The 17,745-nt window shown below is 41.6% G+C and overlaps 1 protein-coding gene across 4 annotated transcripts in view; it reads left to right on the forward strand.

The window, feature by feature from the left end:
• Nucleotides 1-17,745, forward strand: part of foxp2 (forkhead box P2) — a 97,641-nt gene that overhangs the window by 58,152 nt on the left and 21,744 nt on the right. For 3 of the 4 annotated variants that reach the window (XM_016265833.1, XM_016265854.1, XM_016265840.1), the window contains 5 exons: nt 6,030-6,167; nt 7,979-8,068; nt 10,461-10,632; nt 11,333-11,546; nt 12,997-13,101. In XM_016265833.1, the coding sequence (XP_016121319.1) occupies nt 6,030-6,167; nt 7,979-8,068; nt 10,461-10,632; nt 11,333-11,546; nt 12,997-13,101 (719 nt within the window). The remainder of the gene's footprint in view (nt 1-6,029; nt 6,168-7,978; nt 8,069-10,460; nt 10,633-11,332; nt 11,547-12,996; nt 13,102-17,745) is intronic. The other variant, XM_016265847.1, reaches the window with a different exon arrangement.

Raw genomic sequence — 17,745 nt, forward strand, 5'->3', positions numbered from 1 at the left:
ACAGGCTGGGTTGATGAGGGTAACAAGAAACGAGGCATACTTGGGGAGACAATCAAGGGGAACCAATAAACAAGGGAATACAAAAACTGGCTCAGGAAACAGAACGGAATTACAACATGAAATCCAAACAAACAGAAAACTGGAAACGCAAGTTTTGGCAAGAAAAACTTTGAATGATTGCTTGATAAATTCTTGTTGGAAATTTTGATAAAAGTTAAAAAACCATTGAAGTTTGAATGTTTATAGGCCTCATTGGTAGAAGTTTGTGTTTAGATGGCCATGAACGCACATCCTGAATGCACATTCCAATTAAAATTCCATTTCAGCTTTCTGTGAGGTGTGATCAATTCAGTTCAAATTCCAACAAAGTTTGTGATATTTGGTAACCAGGAAAACATCCTACTTTACACCCAGTAATCTGAGCTAGTGGGCAGTGTGTGTAAATTACAAGGGATTCAGTTTGCAGGGGCTCACATTGCAATGCAAAGGAAGTTGAAGCATAACCCTTAGGCAAGAGCCAGTGGAACGGTGGGAGTGGGGGAAAAAATAGTGCCATGGCACCGCTTTGATGTAGAAGCAACAACTGTACCTTCTGACAGAAGATGCATGAGAGTAATAAACCAGTTCCAGCAGCCCTTACACATGCAGTCTGATTACTCTGGCCAGGGTGTTAATTGGATCCTAACTGGCAGATCTGATACGTGTAGCCCTGTGGTGGGAAGTCTTTCCAAGTGATGAACTATAATTCAGCGAGCTACTTGAAGCTTGTGTAATTTACTGTGTGTCACTTGACGAGGAAAGCGATCCAACAGACTCCCTATTACCTGCGCCATCACAAAGCTTTCAAGAGAGAAGAGGAGGGAGGCTGATGCAGAGTGAGCGTGAGAGACAGATTTCCCTGTAAATGCCACACGATATTCCGTTTCAGATATGATAACTAACATATTTGAGAAAAACAAAGGAAGACAACTTTCATACTTGTGTAGATTTCATTCTTATCTTACAAACTCTTGAAGATCACATTTGGTGGATATATTTTTTTTCTTCAATAGTAGTCTTCCCATTATGCATTTCAAAGTCTTTTCTTTGAGTGGTTTTGTAGCATGATCTCAACTATTCCTCACGTAGTTCCCTTCGGAAAGCACACTAGTCTTAACTTCCTGTAGTACGCATTTGATCCCTCCCTTCATTGACAAAAATTAAAGTGTGGTTATCTAAATCTGTGTGGAAGGTCCATTGTATCCCTGTTAGATCTAACAGAGGCCGCATCCACTCTATCATCATTTGAAGTGCATTACACTTCCCATACTGTTTTGTTGAACTGTAAAATAAATTGATTTGGGAAAACATTCCTGTAATCTACTTAACTCCGATCCTGGGAAGGGTCCGCATTGATCTTATAATCCAAACGATCACTGTGTGAGTATGTGTGTATTATGTTTGTGTGTTTCAGGTTTAGATTAGTGCAAGTATGTGTTTGTTGACTCTCAAATCAATGAGCATGTGTATTGGTGGTCCCCAAGTAAAGCAACTCCATCAATAAACCCTTGACTGTGAAACCATTAATTACTGACTGAATTAGCAATCCTAGCTTTACCAAAGTGGAAAGGTCAAAATCTTTTCTGAAGTCCATTCCTTGAGAATGAGATATTGAGAATTTGTGGAACAATAAGAGTCTGTTTCTTTCTTTCTACCTCTCACTTTCTCCAACTAAAAAAGGATTTACCACTTAATTAACATGCTGTCCCTTTCTGCTAAAGTAATTGCCATCACAACCCCCCCACCCCCCATTTTTCATTTGATTTATCTGAGCAGTATCTCTGGCAAGTGGTTCTCTAAAGTGGCCCATGATTCAGCGTGTTCAGTCTGAATACATCTGATCCAGAAACTTAATTCATCAAGAGAAGCAAATCACTTCTGTTTTAGCTAGTTAGCACTTATATTAATTATAATTATTTAACACGGCTCTTTCAGATGTTGTTGTTGGCAGGGCTGTGTATCGGCAAGAATCTGGCGATACAATATGCATCACGATACAGGGGTTGCGATACGATATGTTGTGATACATTGCGATACTGTAAGCAAGGCGATATATTGGGATATTTCTTATATTAGGAATAGGATATAATTTTAGGAAAGCTGTCATTAAGAGCACTTCACCATATGCAAACTTAAAAAAAAAGTTATTTAACCAGACCACAGTGGGATTTGCATTTGCATTAATTAGTCCCTGTAACATTCAACGTCATTGAACCACTTTTTGTGCAGTATGAGTAAAGGGGGAAAAATAAAGTGCTTGCAGGATTCTTTAGTTAAATGTATAAAATGTAAGCTGTTATAAACAGACCATATATATATATATATTTTAGACCCTGCTTTAAAGGTTCACAGTTTAAGTTTAAAATTGTAACATACCATGTCATAACATTTTGATCTGATCAAAAGAATTACATCTGCTTAATATCAATGAAAAATAAAGTGCTTGCAGGATTCTTTAGTTAAATGTATAAAATGTAAGCTGTTATAAACAGACCATATATATATATATATTTTAGACCCTGCTTTAAAGGTTCACAGTTTAAGTTTAAAATTGTAACATACCATGTCATAACATTTTGATCTGATCAAAAGAATTACATCTGCTTAATATCAATGAAAAATAAAGTGCTTGCTGCATATGGGAACATATGGGAACAAAGAACATGAGGAACATGAGCACACGTGAACACACACAAGTGCGTGGAGAGTGTCAGTGTGTGAATGCGGTGGAGAAAATTAAATGCAAATTCACTCCAAAAGTAAAAGTGCGCTTCATGACTTACATCATATCAAAGTCTAGTTATGAATGTCAAGGATAAAAGATTTGTAGCTGATTTAGTCGTTTAAAACACATCCTCAATTATCTAATTATGTGCAGCTTAGACGCAGCGTTAGTCAAAAAGTAGACTAGGCGCCTATCTTTAGCAAAGCAGCGCAGAGAGCTGCTTTTGGAACGTGTTTTTTTTTATATATATATATAAAATCGATATTGCGTTTTTGAGAATCGATACAGTATCGCCAAACAAAATATTGCGATATTCACATGTATCTATATTTTCTTACACCCCTAGTTGTTGGAATTACACCAATGGGACATTTGATGTGTTTTCAGGTACTGCAAGAAGGGTCAAGTCTTGCGTTTTTCATTCTTATGATGTTGAGTTGACTGCCGAGACCCGTTTTGGCATAGTGAGAGCCCTGTAATGATTTGCTCGTTCTTCAGGAGGGCCACTGATGTTTTCTCATCACTGACCAATTTAAAGCTATTTGTTCTACTCTCTCTCTCAGGTGCTGAGCCTCATGGCGCTAAAGAGCAGGTCAATGGAGATCATCTTGTATTTGTAGTTTTCCAATAGAAATCAAAGCTTCATGGATTGCCATATTTGGACGTGCTTGTTGTTTAAAAGGAGAGTGAGAAACAGATGTCTGCTGATGGTCTGTAAGTAAATTTTCTCACAGCACAAGTGCTTCAAGTGCAGATGATTGAAGTTGATGCTTTGATTCGTGAAGAATGCCATTATCTGTGAAGTTTTCTAGCACTTGTTGGATTGCATCATTGCCCCTCACAGTTGTATTCTTCATCTGGCATCCTCTGAGGGAAAAGACCAATTGTCTGACTGTTTACCGCTCGACCCTTCGGCAAACGCTCATTAATTATGCCCCGTCTTGGTGAAATCATTTCGGGGAGAAGCAATTCAGCCTCTGTTCCTTTCAATTCACCCAGCTTGTCAATCATCGCCCCCCGCAGTATCCCGCGGAATGGAGGTGTTATATTCCGCCAATTATCATGTCATATACTCGAAAATGTAAATGAACGTGTGTGTAAAATTAAATTTATGGGTTGTCAGTGAAGAATAAGAACCAGGAGAGCAATTACTTATCTGCTTTCATCTTTCAAGCTCTGATATATCATGCAGAAAATGCCGGCGTTAAATGCTGGAATTAGCATCATGCACGGCTCGGAAGTGAGTGGGACGAAACTTCAACTTTCTCATCTTTTTTTTGTTTGTTTGGAAAAGCGATGAAATGAAGATGCGTATTATCCGTCGATCTGCTAAAAAGCTAATGAGAGGCTGAATGGCACATCCTGATTTCATTTTATTTCTCGTCGCCTTTGTCATTTCGAGTCTGTCTTTGGCAAATTCGAGGCGAAAATGCAACATCGGATTACACACAGTCAACTATGGGGGATAAATAAACTTAACGAATTGTTCTGAAATTTACATGTTTATTGTATTCGCCGCACCATGGTGCAGGCGAGTTGATCGTTCGTTATTCAGTCCGTAGCTCATTTAAATATACAAATAATGGGTGTAATGAGAACATCTCCTCTTGTATTTTCATGCTTTGGTCTTTATATTGTCATTTAGGCCGGCGCAGAACCCTGACTGAACCTGGGGGTAATTACACATCACAAATGTGTCTTAAGGTTTAATAACATTGAAGGTGTAAGCATACATTTGCATAATTGCATGCAGCTGTTTAATTTGTGACTTTGTTGCTTTGTTCCTTTGTTTTTTTTTCTTCCGATACCTCCTCCCTCGTCACAACTTTTCTCCCCAAAGAGAGACAGACAGACAGAAGTGAATTTTGTGTGTGCGCTTCCCTCCGTGGTGGTGCTCATTGAGTTGAGTTTTAGGGCCAGTCTAATGAAGAATGGTGCTTGGATTTGTTTGAATATGAATATGAGTGGGGATGGAGTGTGACCTTCAGCTCTGCTACTCAGTTCATCAGGATTAGTCAAGCTCGGCGCTCAGGAGCGCTAATGCATAATGACTTCTAAAATGAAAAATGTGTAGTGACCATGCAAATGTCTCTGCTAATCAAAGAGGGGAACCTGAGCTGGGCCGAGCCAGGAGACTAAAACAAGGACGTGTCAAGGCCCTGAGAGCTCAGACGTACGGAAAGTAATCAAGCGGTCTTGATTAGCTGACGCGAGGAGTCACTTGGACCCCTCGCAACGTCTAATGGAGCCTTGTGTCTTTTTCTCAAGCTCCGACACCACAACAATAGAGATGTTTACCTGTCATGATGCCGAAGGCTCGGCTGCCTTGATGATAGACAGCATCTGTCGAAGCTGCTCTGTTGGACGAAGCAACATTCAGCATGCTTCATAAAGTACAAAGAATGTCCTGAAGAGTCAGCTGTAGACAGGTGCAGCGTCCAGGAAAAAAAAGAATGGTTTCTGTCTTTCTCAAAAAGCATTTGTCTGGCATTTTTATTCTGTTCATTGTGCAGTTTTAGACGCGACCGAAGAATCGAGCCAAATTAATGTAAATGTTGCATGTTTCCAGAAATCCCGCTTGCTTTATTTCAATGCTGGGCTGCGAAAATATTTTCATTTTGGTTTTTTTTAGCCCGAAAAAGTTCTCTCGCACAGTTTGACAGCTGGTATTTTAATGATTCTTATCATTTAAAAAATGACATGAATTTTTAAAAATGAAATCTCGTGGAAGACTTGTGCCTCTGGCTGCTTTCTTCCAAGCGTGCAACTTGGAAACTTCAATGCGCAGCGAGAGGCAACTGGTAATTCCCCTCACCTCTGTAAAACAGAATACTTCACAGCAGCTCAGCTTCAATCAGGAGTTTCTGACAGACTTTTCAAAGCTTCAAACCCTCAGCAGCCTGAATCCATGCTACTTAGCTTAGCTGCTCCTCAACAGGCCATGTGTCCGCTTACGACCCACAGTCGGCTCTGGAGATGTGCGTCTTCCTGCCTGCCTTGTGTGGTGTAGCACTAGAAATCGCCTGAGGGAGTTGAAGGGTTCAGCTAATTAAGGTCCTCCACTATTTAAAGCGCAGTGCTTTTCCCATTGGGAGTAGCTGACAGAAAATATATAGAGTAAGAAAGTACACATGCACTGCCAAATGATTACATATACTGCACTCGCACCATTTCCAGAGAGTTCGAGAAGCTCATGACTTTACAGTTGAAGAGTTTTCATGAGACATGGTTAATGTGTCGTTCTCTCCGTCTCTATATCTCTTAGGTGCCAGTGTCTGTGGCAATGATGAGTCCACAGGTGATCACACCCCAACAGATGCAGCAGATCCTTCAACAGCAGGTCCTGTCCCCACAACAGCTCCAAGCCCTCCTACAACAACAACAAGCAGTCATGCTTCAGCAGGTGAACACACATATAAACACCCTCTTACTCACTGTCCCATATGCAGTCATGTTTTGAAATGGTAGCATACAGATCCTCTCATCTGTCCTTGACATACTTAGATCAGAGAAACAAATATGGACAGGAGTGTAATTAGTTGTTTTCAGTGGGGACGTGTTTTGGGGACAAATGGAGCACAGAAACAAGAAAGTCAAATGGAGTTATCTGTACGTGAACTTGAACACTTTGGAAAAACACGAGCTTGATTTCACGTGTTGTTTGGTTCATTAATTGTGTTTTTATTGTTGCAGCAATGGCTGATATAGTGAGCTTTAGCATAAATTAGCATTCTCTCCTATATTCTTCACTCCTCCTTCTACAGGTTTTCTTTTTTATCATAATGAAGCAGTAGTTTGAAGATTGAGCAAGTTTGTTAAACTCTCAATATGTTAGCTAAATTAGCTATAATAGGCATTTGAAATTTTTTTTGGTCTTTTGTGACTGTAAACCAGCCTAAACTGTTTGCTGGTCTTAGCTGGTTTCCAGGCTATTTAATGTGCAGCTGATTGAGCAGGGAAACCAGCTAGCTGACCAGCTAAAACCCATCTTGGCCAGGCTGGGAGACCATCTTTAACAAGCTAAGACCAGCAAACCAGGTTTAAGCTGATTTTTCAGCTGGCGTAGTACTGTGGTGATATGAAATGATAAGGAAAAATGCCTCACACTTCGATTGTTCGCATGAGCACCACGTCATATCGTAGCATGTGAGCTAACAACTAGACCACGTCTCTGACAAGAGTAGATTATATCTTCAAACGTGATTTTGAAATCTCTCGGAGTGAGCTCTTCATTAAAAACATCTCCATTATCTCAGCCTTGATTATAATTAGGTCTGTATAAATGGTGATGAGCGTCTTGTGCTGAAGACGTCTCCCGCTGAACGAGACGGGAGAGCTTAGCTCCTGTATTGCAACGATGAGCTCCTGAGGACAGCACTCTGAGAAGAAGAGAAGTGTGCTAAATGCATTAATTCACAATGATGAATCCTCTCCTTTGAGTGCATCACATTCATTTCAGAATTTCACTGCCTGTCAAGGCATCAGAGAGGAAAAATATATAGGCAGTAAGATTAATTGTTCCTCTAGCGGTAATGTGCAGCCGCATAAAAGTCCATATGGCGACGCATGATGAGGGGAAGTGCTGGTCTCTTTGTCTCGACCGGAAAAAGATGTTATTTATGATGTGACATGCAGAAGCACATCCATACATGTCGTGCAGGCTCAGGAGCCCAGAGTCGGCTACGAATCTGTTTGTTCTGTTGTAGCTCTGCTTTGAGGTACGGCCACACTTATGTGGGACAAATGAAATAAGTAATAGATAAATTTTCAAGCCATATACAACAGGCGCTTTGTTTTGTCACAGATGTAGTCTAGCAGTTACCGTATTTGTTCCAAGCACTTAGGCAAACTTTTTGGGAAAATGGAATTAAGCAGAAAAAGGAGTATGAGATTTGTTCAACTGGTTTGTTTTCAAGCCATTTATAACAACTACTTTCTTTTGTCACAACTTTAGCCTAGCATTTAGCACATCTGCTCTAAGAGTGTTTACACTAACTGCATTTGCTCCTAGTGGTTAGTGCAAACGCTATTATGATGTACTTGATGGGAAAAGGGAAACGAGCAGAAAGTACTATGAAATATTTTCAACCAAAGATTTGAACATCTGTTATAAATTAGCCTAGAGGTTAACGCATTTGTTTTAAGTGTATACACTTTTGTATGGTTTGTTTCGTTCCACACTTTGTAATGGCGTATGTCCATGTCTTTCCACAGCAGCACCTGCAAGAGTTTTATAAGAAACAACAGGAACAGCTCCATCTACAGCTTTTGCAGCAACAGCATCCAGGAAAACAAGTGAAAGAGGTACGATAAACATACCAGTGCACACATGTAACAGGCAAAGTGATGTTTTCCCTTGCGTTCGCCAACCACAAGTGACTTGTAAATCAGTCTGTGCTATCATTAAAAGAGGGAACGCTCTTTTACCACAAGAGGAAACTTCTTCTGAATGCTACCGAATGATGTAAAGCGCAAAAATTAGGCAGACAAGACAACGTTGTCAGGTCCGCTCAACTCCGTCCTTGGCGGCAATTCAGAGTTACACTGACGTTAAAATGCCCGTTTTAGAGTGCCACGCAGGGTCCATTCGTTAATGAACCACCGTGGCGGGTTTGGGCCGACGAGCAGAAAAGTTCGACCGTAGTGAGCTCATAAATCAAACTGACAGTCAGACGGTGGAACCGTCTGACAAACAGACAGAACGAGACTGAGAGGGTTGCTGACACACAGGAGCAGGCATCAAAAAGCGAAGTGCGCCAAAGAGGGGGTCGCAATCCAACCAAAACATGCGGAAGCAGTTAAATTGATCAGCTAGGTATCGTGGATGGGGAAACGTCCCCCGCCCCCAGCAGTCTCTTCAACTAGCACCTTCTACCATTGTCTCTCTTCAAGCAAGCCATTATGCAGGGCCTACAGAAAGCAGGACTGACCTCCCGAAGGCTTTGTTTCTGTTTGGATTTGCGAATAGATTTTTTTCAGGCCCCGCCATCAAATATGGAATAGAAATTGCTCCCTTATTTCTCACGAGACGGCGGGGCCAATCCGCACGGCTCACTCCATTATGCAGTCTGTTTTCCAGTGAGCGCATCACAAATTTTGCCTCTCTTTCTCTTGCTCTCTCATCCCTAAACTAAAGGAGTGAGGTCTTCCTCACTGTTCTTGACTGAAGGTCTTCCTCTGGAGTCTGTTCAGTCCTACAGCTAGTGTAATTCCAAGCAAAAATTGGAAGTTTAACTTCCCTCCTGTAATGGGGGTCTTTGCTTTCTTGTCACTGAGTAGGTTGTAATGTATTCTGACAGGAGAAGAGGATAGGAGAGAGAGAGAGAGAGCTAACAGGGTCTCAGCAGAAACTAGCTCTGTTTGCTAATGGACCTCTGGAGATTTTGTCCACAGAAGCAAACTTCAGTCATTTTTAAACCAGACCTCCTAAAAAACAGCTAATAAATTGAGTCTGTACTACATGGAAATGCAACTATAACACCACTTTACATTTTCGAACAGCTAAGACTAAAGAACGGTGTCTTGTCGTTTCATCACATGCCAAATTATACAAACATTGAGCCTCATTCATGAATCACTAACAGAATGAATTTGCATAGACGACAATTTATGTAAAAATTGTATTACAAACTAGTATGGCATAAAATTATATGTTGGGCCTGATTTATGAAACATGAGAAGAATGAATTTTTGTGTAAAAGTGTGAACTATATTTACAACAATTTATGCAATACTGGTTTTACGAACAATTTAATGCACACATTCGATCTGCTGTTGTTTCATGAATGAGGCCCAAATGTTCTTTGCTATTTAGTGATTGGGTCTCGCAAATTATTTTAATTTCACTTAGTTTAGTAATTGTTTTGTAACATTAATGTATATCTATTTTACATGTTTATTTATGGCCATATTATGTGACAGTTTATGCAAAATGTTCATAGCTGATGTTTCAAGAATGAGATAAAATATTTACTAAAATACTATGATTTTCAGTTTAATTTCACTTAATTAAATGCTTTCTTTTTAGTTTTTTTTTGTCATCTGTAATATGATTATCAAGTTTAAATCAGCAAAAATGTATCCAAGAATGTTTTATGAACATGGTGTTTAATGAGTTTTACATGGGTGTGTTGTTCACTGTGATTTTGCTAATCCTTTTTGTTTGCATTTATTTCATAACATCAACGTTTACCTAATTTTATAGATTTATTTTTATCCATGGAAAGATTTCAAGCATAGTTGCTGTGCTTTGATCACTGAAGCGCTGCATTAAACAATGCTGTGGTTTGCCGCCACCACTGCTGCTGTTGTTGTTGTTTTTGTTGTTGTCTTCGCCAGCTTATGCAAGAGGTTCGACTGACGGTAAACAGGGCTCGGAGGGGATGGGGGGGTGGGTGCTGTAAATCTCTCTCAGCTTCCCTCCCTCCGTCACCCCCTCCCTGTGGCCCCTTAAGCTGTAATGGACCATTAGAAATGCAAGACAATTAACTATCAATGGAGGAAGGAGGGGGCTCCACACGCCCTCCCACCCACATCTCACACACAGTTTTCAGTCCACGCAAGCAGGCGAAATGAAGAGAACGAAATGGCTATGTTTCACTTGGGCCACATGTATAACTGAACACACTTTCTCGTCCGTTTGTGATTAGTGATTTGTGTGTATATGCTCACTCGCGCTCTCTCACACTCACTATAGCAACAGCAGCAGCAGCAGTTGGCGGCACAGCAGCTGGTCTTTCAACAGCAGCTCTTGCAAATGCAGCAACTGCAGCAGCAGCAGCACCTGCTCAACATGCAGAGACAGGGCCTCCTCTCTCTGCCCCCCGGCCCAGGACAGCCCACCCTCCCCGGACAGACTCTGCCGCCAGGTAAAGTCCTCACGTGATCATCTGAGAGCGTGCGTGTGTGGCTGCGTCCTCTTTTAAACCTCCCTTTTTGGTTTCCTGCTGCATTTTCCTTGCCATTTCAGTTTTTTTCTAGTTCTCATTCTCTCTTGCCTGTGTCTGTGTGCTTGTTGTTTTCCTCTCTCCCCCTCTCTCTCACTCACTCTCTCTCTCTCCCTCCCCTCCTTGCCTGTTGTTGTTGTTTACGGACTCGCAGTGCGAGCTCAGAGCTCTGAGGAAGACGAGCTGTTGCCATTTGCTTTTTTCCTGGAACAAACACTTGGTGCTACTGTGTTTATCGAAATGGCGCTGGATAACAATAGTTTGAAAATGGCTCTTAATTGGAATATAGCTGGGGCGACACAAAGCGGAATATTCATTTTATCATCCAAGGGATTATATGATGATTTGATTCTGCACACAGAGGCTTGTTTATGAATGCATAATCATGTGCAGATGAGTTCCTGGTTCCTTTGCACCTTCGGATACCACGGAAACGAAGCAAGGGATGAGCGTCCAGGTTGATCTTGTGCCGGTTTACCTCCAGATGCTTAAGTGTGATGCTCAAGTTTCGCAACAGAGCAGAGCAGGTTTACCTACCTTGTTAGAAAAGGGTAGACGGGAGCTCATAATGGGAGTTTTGTGAATGATTGTGTCTGTAAACCTGTTTGTGACTCTCTTGCAGCTGGTCTGAGCCCCGCCGAACTCCAGCAACTTTGGAAAGACATCACTGGTAGCCACGCCATGGAGGACAATGGGCTAAAACATAGCGGCCTGGACCTGAGCACCACCAACAACTCATCCACTACCTCCACCAGCAACCCCAAAGCTTCTCCGCCCATCACCCATCACGGCATCTCCAACGGCCAGTCCCCGGTCCTCAACCACCGGAGAGAGAGGTACTCTAACACATACATGCATGCTAAAGCTAATCTGAAGGGTGCTGGTTTATTCTTCTGCTCACCCGATCACCATTGGGTCCTTGAGATCCAGCTGGATTGGCCAAGTAAAGTCACTTTGGATAAAAGCGTCTTCTCTCTTTCACTCGACACACTCCGAATCCCTTTTCAGACATATGTTATCACAAACCACCCGATAAAGGGTCTTGTGTGCACATGAACACAAAGACATGTTAACAAACACAAACCAAACAGCCATTTAGCAGGGAGAGGGCTGTGTGTTTTTGTTTGTTTGCTCATCAATAGTTTATTAATGTCTGGATAACAGTTGAAATGAGATGAAACCTCCCTCGAGACGCGCGCTATTGAACGCAATGCCTTCCGGTATATCAAACCCATGGAGGTGCAACTTTCAGTGGCAGGAACACACAGCTCACCTCACTGTACATTAAGTATTTAATACCTTGCTTTTCTTTTGAAATTGCTTTGCTGGCGCACCTTGTCATGTAAATAGAATACACTATGCCGGTGTGGCATTTACTGAACGTTTATACGCGCGTCGGCCCTTTTATATGCTCCGCGGCTGCTGTAAGGCATAGATTCGCATATTTCTCCATGTATTATTCAGTCTGTAGCAGCCATATGTTAGTACATAGCAACAGCCGTTGACTTCACTGGGGGTGGATGTGTTGTGTAATTGGTTTCAAGTACGTAGCGTCTTCACAGAAAGCCCTTTCTTGAGAGAGATATCTTTAGAGGCAGAGAAGGAAAAAACAGAGAGAGACAGGGAAATAATTTAAGAAATAGGTTACACTCTTTTCTTGTGTGTTGGCGGAGTCTCTAGGGCCCACGGTCGTTCATAATCACAGAGTGTGTTGTGTTGTCAGAGCCAGCTGCTTTCTAAGATGTGCTGGATCGATAATGGCAAGGTAAAAACAGCTGGTGAGGTTTGTGTGTGTGAGCGTGTGCCGCACACAAACATGCAGTGCTAGTCTGCTTAGCCTCACTTTCGCACATTAGCCCCTCAGCACCATTAGAACTGGCGGTCGTAACTTACCGCAATGTCTTTTCACAACAGGTTGTGTCCTTAAAAATGCCCGTTCCACCGCAAATGAATCTCCTGGTGAAAATTAAAGTGCAGGGGCCAGTTTTCTGCTATTTACACAAGTTCTCCATAATGGCTTTACAAGGTGAAAGTCTGTGGAAAAAATGTTGACGGGTGATTTTACTTGGCCGGGCCGTGTGTTTTTTAATACATTCGTGTCTCCTCCGTAATACTCTGGATCAATAATCACAAGGTGGCCTGATGTCGAGGGAGAGCATGTGTGTTTTTTCAGCTTTTCTGAGCATCAAGTCCACCAAATTTGACCCAACTTTTGGTCCTAGCACCCTGACAGGTACCACCACCATGTTTTCCACCACGTTTTAATGCTCATTATTTCTCTTTCAGTTCGCTGCATGAAGAGACCGCAGCAGCGCACTCCCTTTATGGTCATGGAGTGTGCAAGTGGCCAGGATGTGAAAGTGTTTGTGACGACTTCGGACAGTTTTTGAAGTAAGTGATCATAAAGACACCATAATTGCATTTATATGCACTTAAAAAGTTTCAGTTGGCCTAAAGTAGTAATTTTTCTGTTTCCTTTGTATGTCTCTTTTTAATGCTTATTTGATGCTTAGTTGTTACTTTTTCCTCCAATGACAAACAAATTTTTCAATTTATAAAGTTTTCAGACTTCAGTTCTTGCACCTAACTGTAAATCCACAAAATGGGTGGTGAGTCTCCTAACAGATTTCCCAAAGGCGCCTGTCAGTCCTTCATAGGCGGCGCTCACAAATGACCATGCATCTCCACGGCTATGTGAGTGGATAATGGGCTAGCGTTGACAGGCAGAAGCTAATGGCAACCTGCGTAGCCGTGTGGTGTTGTCATGGTGCAGCTAACGGAGTGAAATGAACTCTTCATGCTCCATCAACAATATAGTTAATTAGCTCATTTGTAATTGGTCGGCTTTGTTGCCGAGACGTGAGTGGGGGACATCAAAGGAGAAGGTGTTTGCTGTGCTGGAGATTGCAGGCTATCACGTTGCCACTCCGAGGAAAGAGCCTCACCATCAAAGAATGGAGAAAATGGTTCATTTGAATATTCTAATTAGGTCCGTAATTAACTGTGAAATAATAATCTGGTGCGTTTGGTGGGTGTAAATGTCCAGTCAATTCATGAAAACGGCTTTTGAAAGTGGCAACGTTGTTCTGTACTTTTATAAACGGGCTAGACGTAATCTAACGAGTCCATTCCAAACAAGTCAAGAATTTAGCACCTTTGAGTGAGTTACCATTTAACTAGTTGGTTATAACTGTCAACCAAAGGACTGCATATACCTTAAAGTACAAGGTTAATTAACCCCGTCTACTCCATTGACGTTCATTTATTACGTTCATTGCAGCACAGCATACATCAGAGATCATGTGATAATTTCCCGCCAAATTCAGCTGGTGTGCAAATCAGTGGTTGAAGAGAACTAAATAAAAACATCTGACAGCCTGTTCGGTAGGATGCCATTACAGCAATCATCCTACAAATCTTCGTCGAAATGCGGGCGATACACCCTCGTTCGCTCCCAGAGTCAGAGACGCCCGTACTGTAACTCCTACATGAAAACGCTCCCACAAAAGACAGCATGATCTGAGCCGGTGAGATGGCGGGTGGCGCCGTGCCTTGGAGGAGCGATTGTTGGTGTCAGAAAGAAGCTTTTAATGTCGTTCGGAGATGCCAGTCACTGCTGCGTATCATCCAGGTACACACGCTTAAAATGGTTTACATAAAATAGGTGTCAGATTCAAATGGCACCTTTGATGGGGAAGCAGGGGGCGGAGGGATTCACCCAACCTGTACAGGCTTGTAGCTTGCGGAGAAGAAACCAGCCACGGTTTTGTAATCTTTGTTGTGTTGCTGAGAAAGTTGTCAAGATCAGCATTTAAGCGTAGCTCTGCACTCTTTCATGCACTGTGCACCTGGAGAGGGGTAGCCAAGAGGTGCCTGGCACATTATATTAGCTCTGAAGTTCAAATAGATGTGCGTGAATGTGCGTGCAAGCAAGCTGGTACACCTCGAGATGTGTGCATTAATGCAACAAAGCATGCGTCTTGAGGGTTTGATTTGGGGCAACTTATTTGGGGGTTATGTGCAGCTAAAAGAGGGAGCTAATGAATTCATAGCATTCTAATGTTGTTCAGCCACGCAGGCAATTTTGTTATTGTTTAAGCTCCAGATTGCTGCCCTAGTTCCCTTATTGATTTCCTCTCACATGTTTGAGAAGAGTCAGGATCAGTAGGGAGAGAAAAATACAGACATACCCGCTGGCCTGTAATAAAGATTGATGTGCTGTCAACGCTGTAGTGTCTTTCCCATGTGGATGCAATATGAGCTTGTGTATCTCAGTAAACAAACTCTTGCCCATTCTAATGGGGGTTTTGCAGGGGAATGAATCGTCCTTTTCACCTCTTAAACATTTAATACTGGTGAAGCAACCTGCCGAGTTTCCGCCACTTAGAGTGCTGAGTCTTAAACTGGACGCTAACGAAAGCCAACAGGAAGTCCCAGGTTAGATTAATCAAACCCATGCCCAATTGATGGTGATGAGTCCTTTAGAAATTGTGAGTCATTTGAGAATTAGCTAAATTGTTTGATTGGTCCGTGTTGGCTGGAAAGGCCTAAATATATCCTAACTCAGCTGATTTTATTCTATCTGTGGTTTTTGATGCACTTCTCAGTCCGTTGCGTACCTGTCCGTCTGAGCCCGCATTCCCCATCTCAAAACAAAAATCAATATGCCTATAAAGTGACCCATAAATTACAGGCGGCTCCAGAGATGTTTGCTCAGAGCGAGCGGGCGGCCCCGTCTCATTCTCCTCTCACCTCTCTGTTTGAACTAAATCCAGCACCACAGGCTCATTAAGAAATATTGGTGACTGCATCTAACCCCCCTCCAGCCCCCTGCTTTTATCAATGCATAGTCAAGCACCTACTGCTTGAATATTTCATAGCCATGCAGTAATCTGGATGTAATCACCAGCACTAACTAACTCTAGCTATTGTTAGCACTCGCTAAAGACTGTTGCGCTATATTATGTTCCTGTGGTTCAGTGGTAGAGCATTGCGTTAGCAGCGCAAAAGGTCGTGGGTTCAATTCCCAGGGAACACACTTACTGGTAAAAAATGTATAGCCTGAATGCACTGTAAGTCAAGCGTCTGCTAAATGCATAAATTATTATTATTAAATTATTTAATTCTGCTGGCTATTAAAAAAGGTAATTGTGACCTCATTTCTCACAATTGCTACTTAGTATCTCACAATTGTGACTTTATAACAGTTTATTTCTTATAATAATTGAAACTATATCTTACAACTGTAACTATATTTGTTTTAATAATTCCTTTATTTTTCCACATAATTGCGGCATATCTTTCAATTGTTTCTTAGTGTTTCACAACTGCAACTTTGTATCTCTCAGTTGCGACTTCATGTCTAAGACTTGTGGCATTCTCATAACTGTGCTTATATATCTCACAGTTATGACTATTTTTAATAATTGTGACTCTCTATCTTCAAAAAAGCATAAAGAACCTAGTATTTTACACTTTCTGACAATTACATTTATTTTATTTACTCTTGGAGAAGGAAACGGGCTTCCATTAAAAAAGAAGACTTCACGTTCCTAAAAGAAACAAGGAAACAAGATTAAGATCTAGATGGTCGCTAATGAGAAATGGGACGTGCGAGATAAGATGTGTTATTTAGCGAGCTACCTGTCGGGATGGTGGAACTAGTCAGTCGTGGCTTTTGAAGCAGCTGTAATTTATGACATCCACCATACATCTAGTGTGTAAGATAGCATTATGAGCATTGAAGTGAAAAGGGTATTTGCAGCATTAGTTCCCTGCGAGGGACCTGATTACATGATTAATGAAATGCCCCTTTGCATGCGCATTCTGAAACAGCAATTAGGCATGGGGCCGGAGAAAGGCACCGACTCTCCAGTCATATTTTTTTTTTTTTTTCATGTTCAATGCTAACTCACTCTTGATTTATAATGGAGAATATCTGAGCATTAGTCCTGAAACGGTTTCAATAGCAAAAGCGGGCGTGATGGAATGAAATAATTTTAAATGGGCATAGGCGTAATTGAAAGGTAGCGGTGGCCATTGTGTTCTCAAATGTCCTCTCTTTGATTGGCGTGTTTGAGGAGGATTATGAATACGTTGTTATTTTGCGTTTTGCACATAAACAATAGCTTGCACTATGAATAGAGAATGAATAGAGAAAATGCTTAGTAGTGTTAAAACTAGCTCGGTGTGGGTGGGTGTGTGTTTGCGTGCAAGTGTGTGTGCGTGCAATTTAAGCTCACACTAATGCACTGGAGGTTGTACTGTAAATGATCATTGAAGAGTCTGCAAGCTAACCTATAATTACAGGAAAGAGAGTGGCAGCATTGGCATTTCACAAGCATGTCTTCTAAAAGAGCGCTTTGTGGGTTTGTCACCAATGATAATTTAGATAGAGGCTCATTACCGAACATCACAACACTTTTAAAAACCTTTTCGCCTCCATGCGTTTGCCGGGAATAAAGGTCTATTTTAATGGCGGGCTTCTTTTGTGTCCTGCAGACAAAATCCAATCAAGGAAAACTGCCATTGACTGGTCCTGCAGTCTGAAGTGTTTTTTTTTTCTTTTCTGCGTAATATTCTAATGAAAGGATGAGTAGATACATTTAATATGTCGGCGGAATAATGCACTCTTCGTAGGAAGCGCTTTTTAAACGTTACTCGAGTTAAATTTAATTTATTGTATTTATTTCTTGATAAATGTAGAAGACAAAACCTCAGCGCGAGGCCTATTGTACACCAACATCCCTCATAAGCCGTTGTGTTCTGAGCGCTGCTTCTCATTTGCATGACAGTAGCTCTATTGTGATGTTAAACACCGGCTTTCAGCGAGCGTGGGACACACTTGTTAGACGGTGGTGGTTTGTTAAAAGCTAATGGGCTGGACGTCCTGTAATCCAGAAATCATATTCATCAACAACAGTGATAGTTGATCAACAGCAACGGTCTATTATTAGTTCAGCCTGTGTATGTGTATGTGTATGTGTATGTGTGTATGTGTGTATGTGTGTATGTGTGTATGTGTATGTGTGTGTG

Source organism: Sinocyclocheilus grahami, unplaced genomic scaffold, assembly GCF_001515645.1.
Source record: "Sinocyclocheilus grahami isolate Dianchi unplaced genomic scaffold, SAMN03320097.WGS_v1.1 scaffold33.1, whole genome shotgun sequence".
Classification (NCBI taxonomy): Eukaryota; Metazoa; Chordata; class Actinopteri; order Cypriniformes; family Cyprinidae; genus Sinocyclocheilus; species Sinocyclocheilus grahami.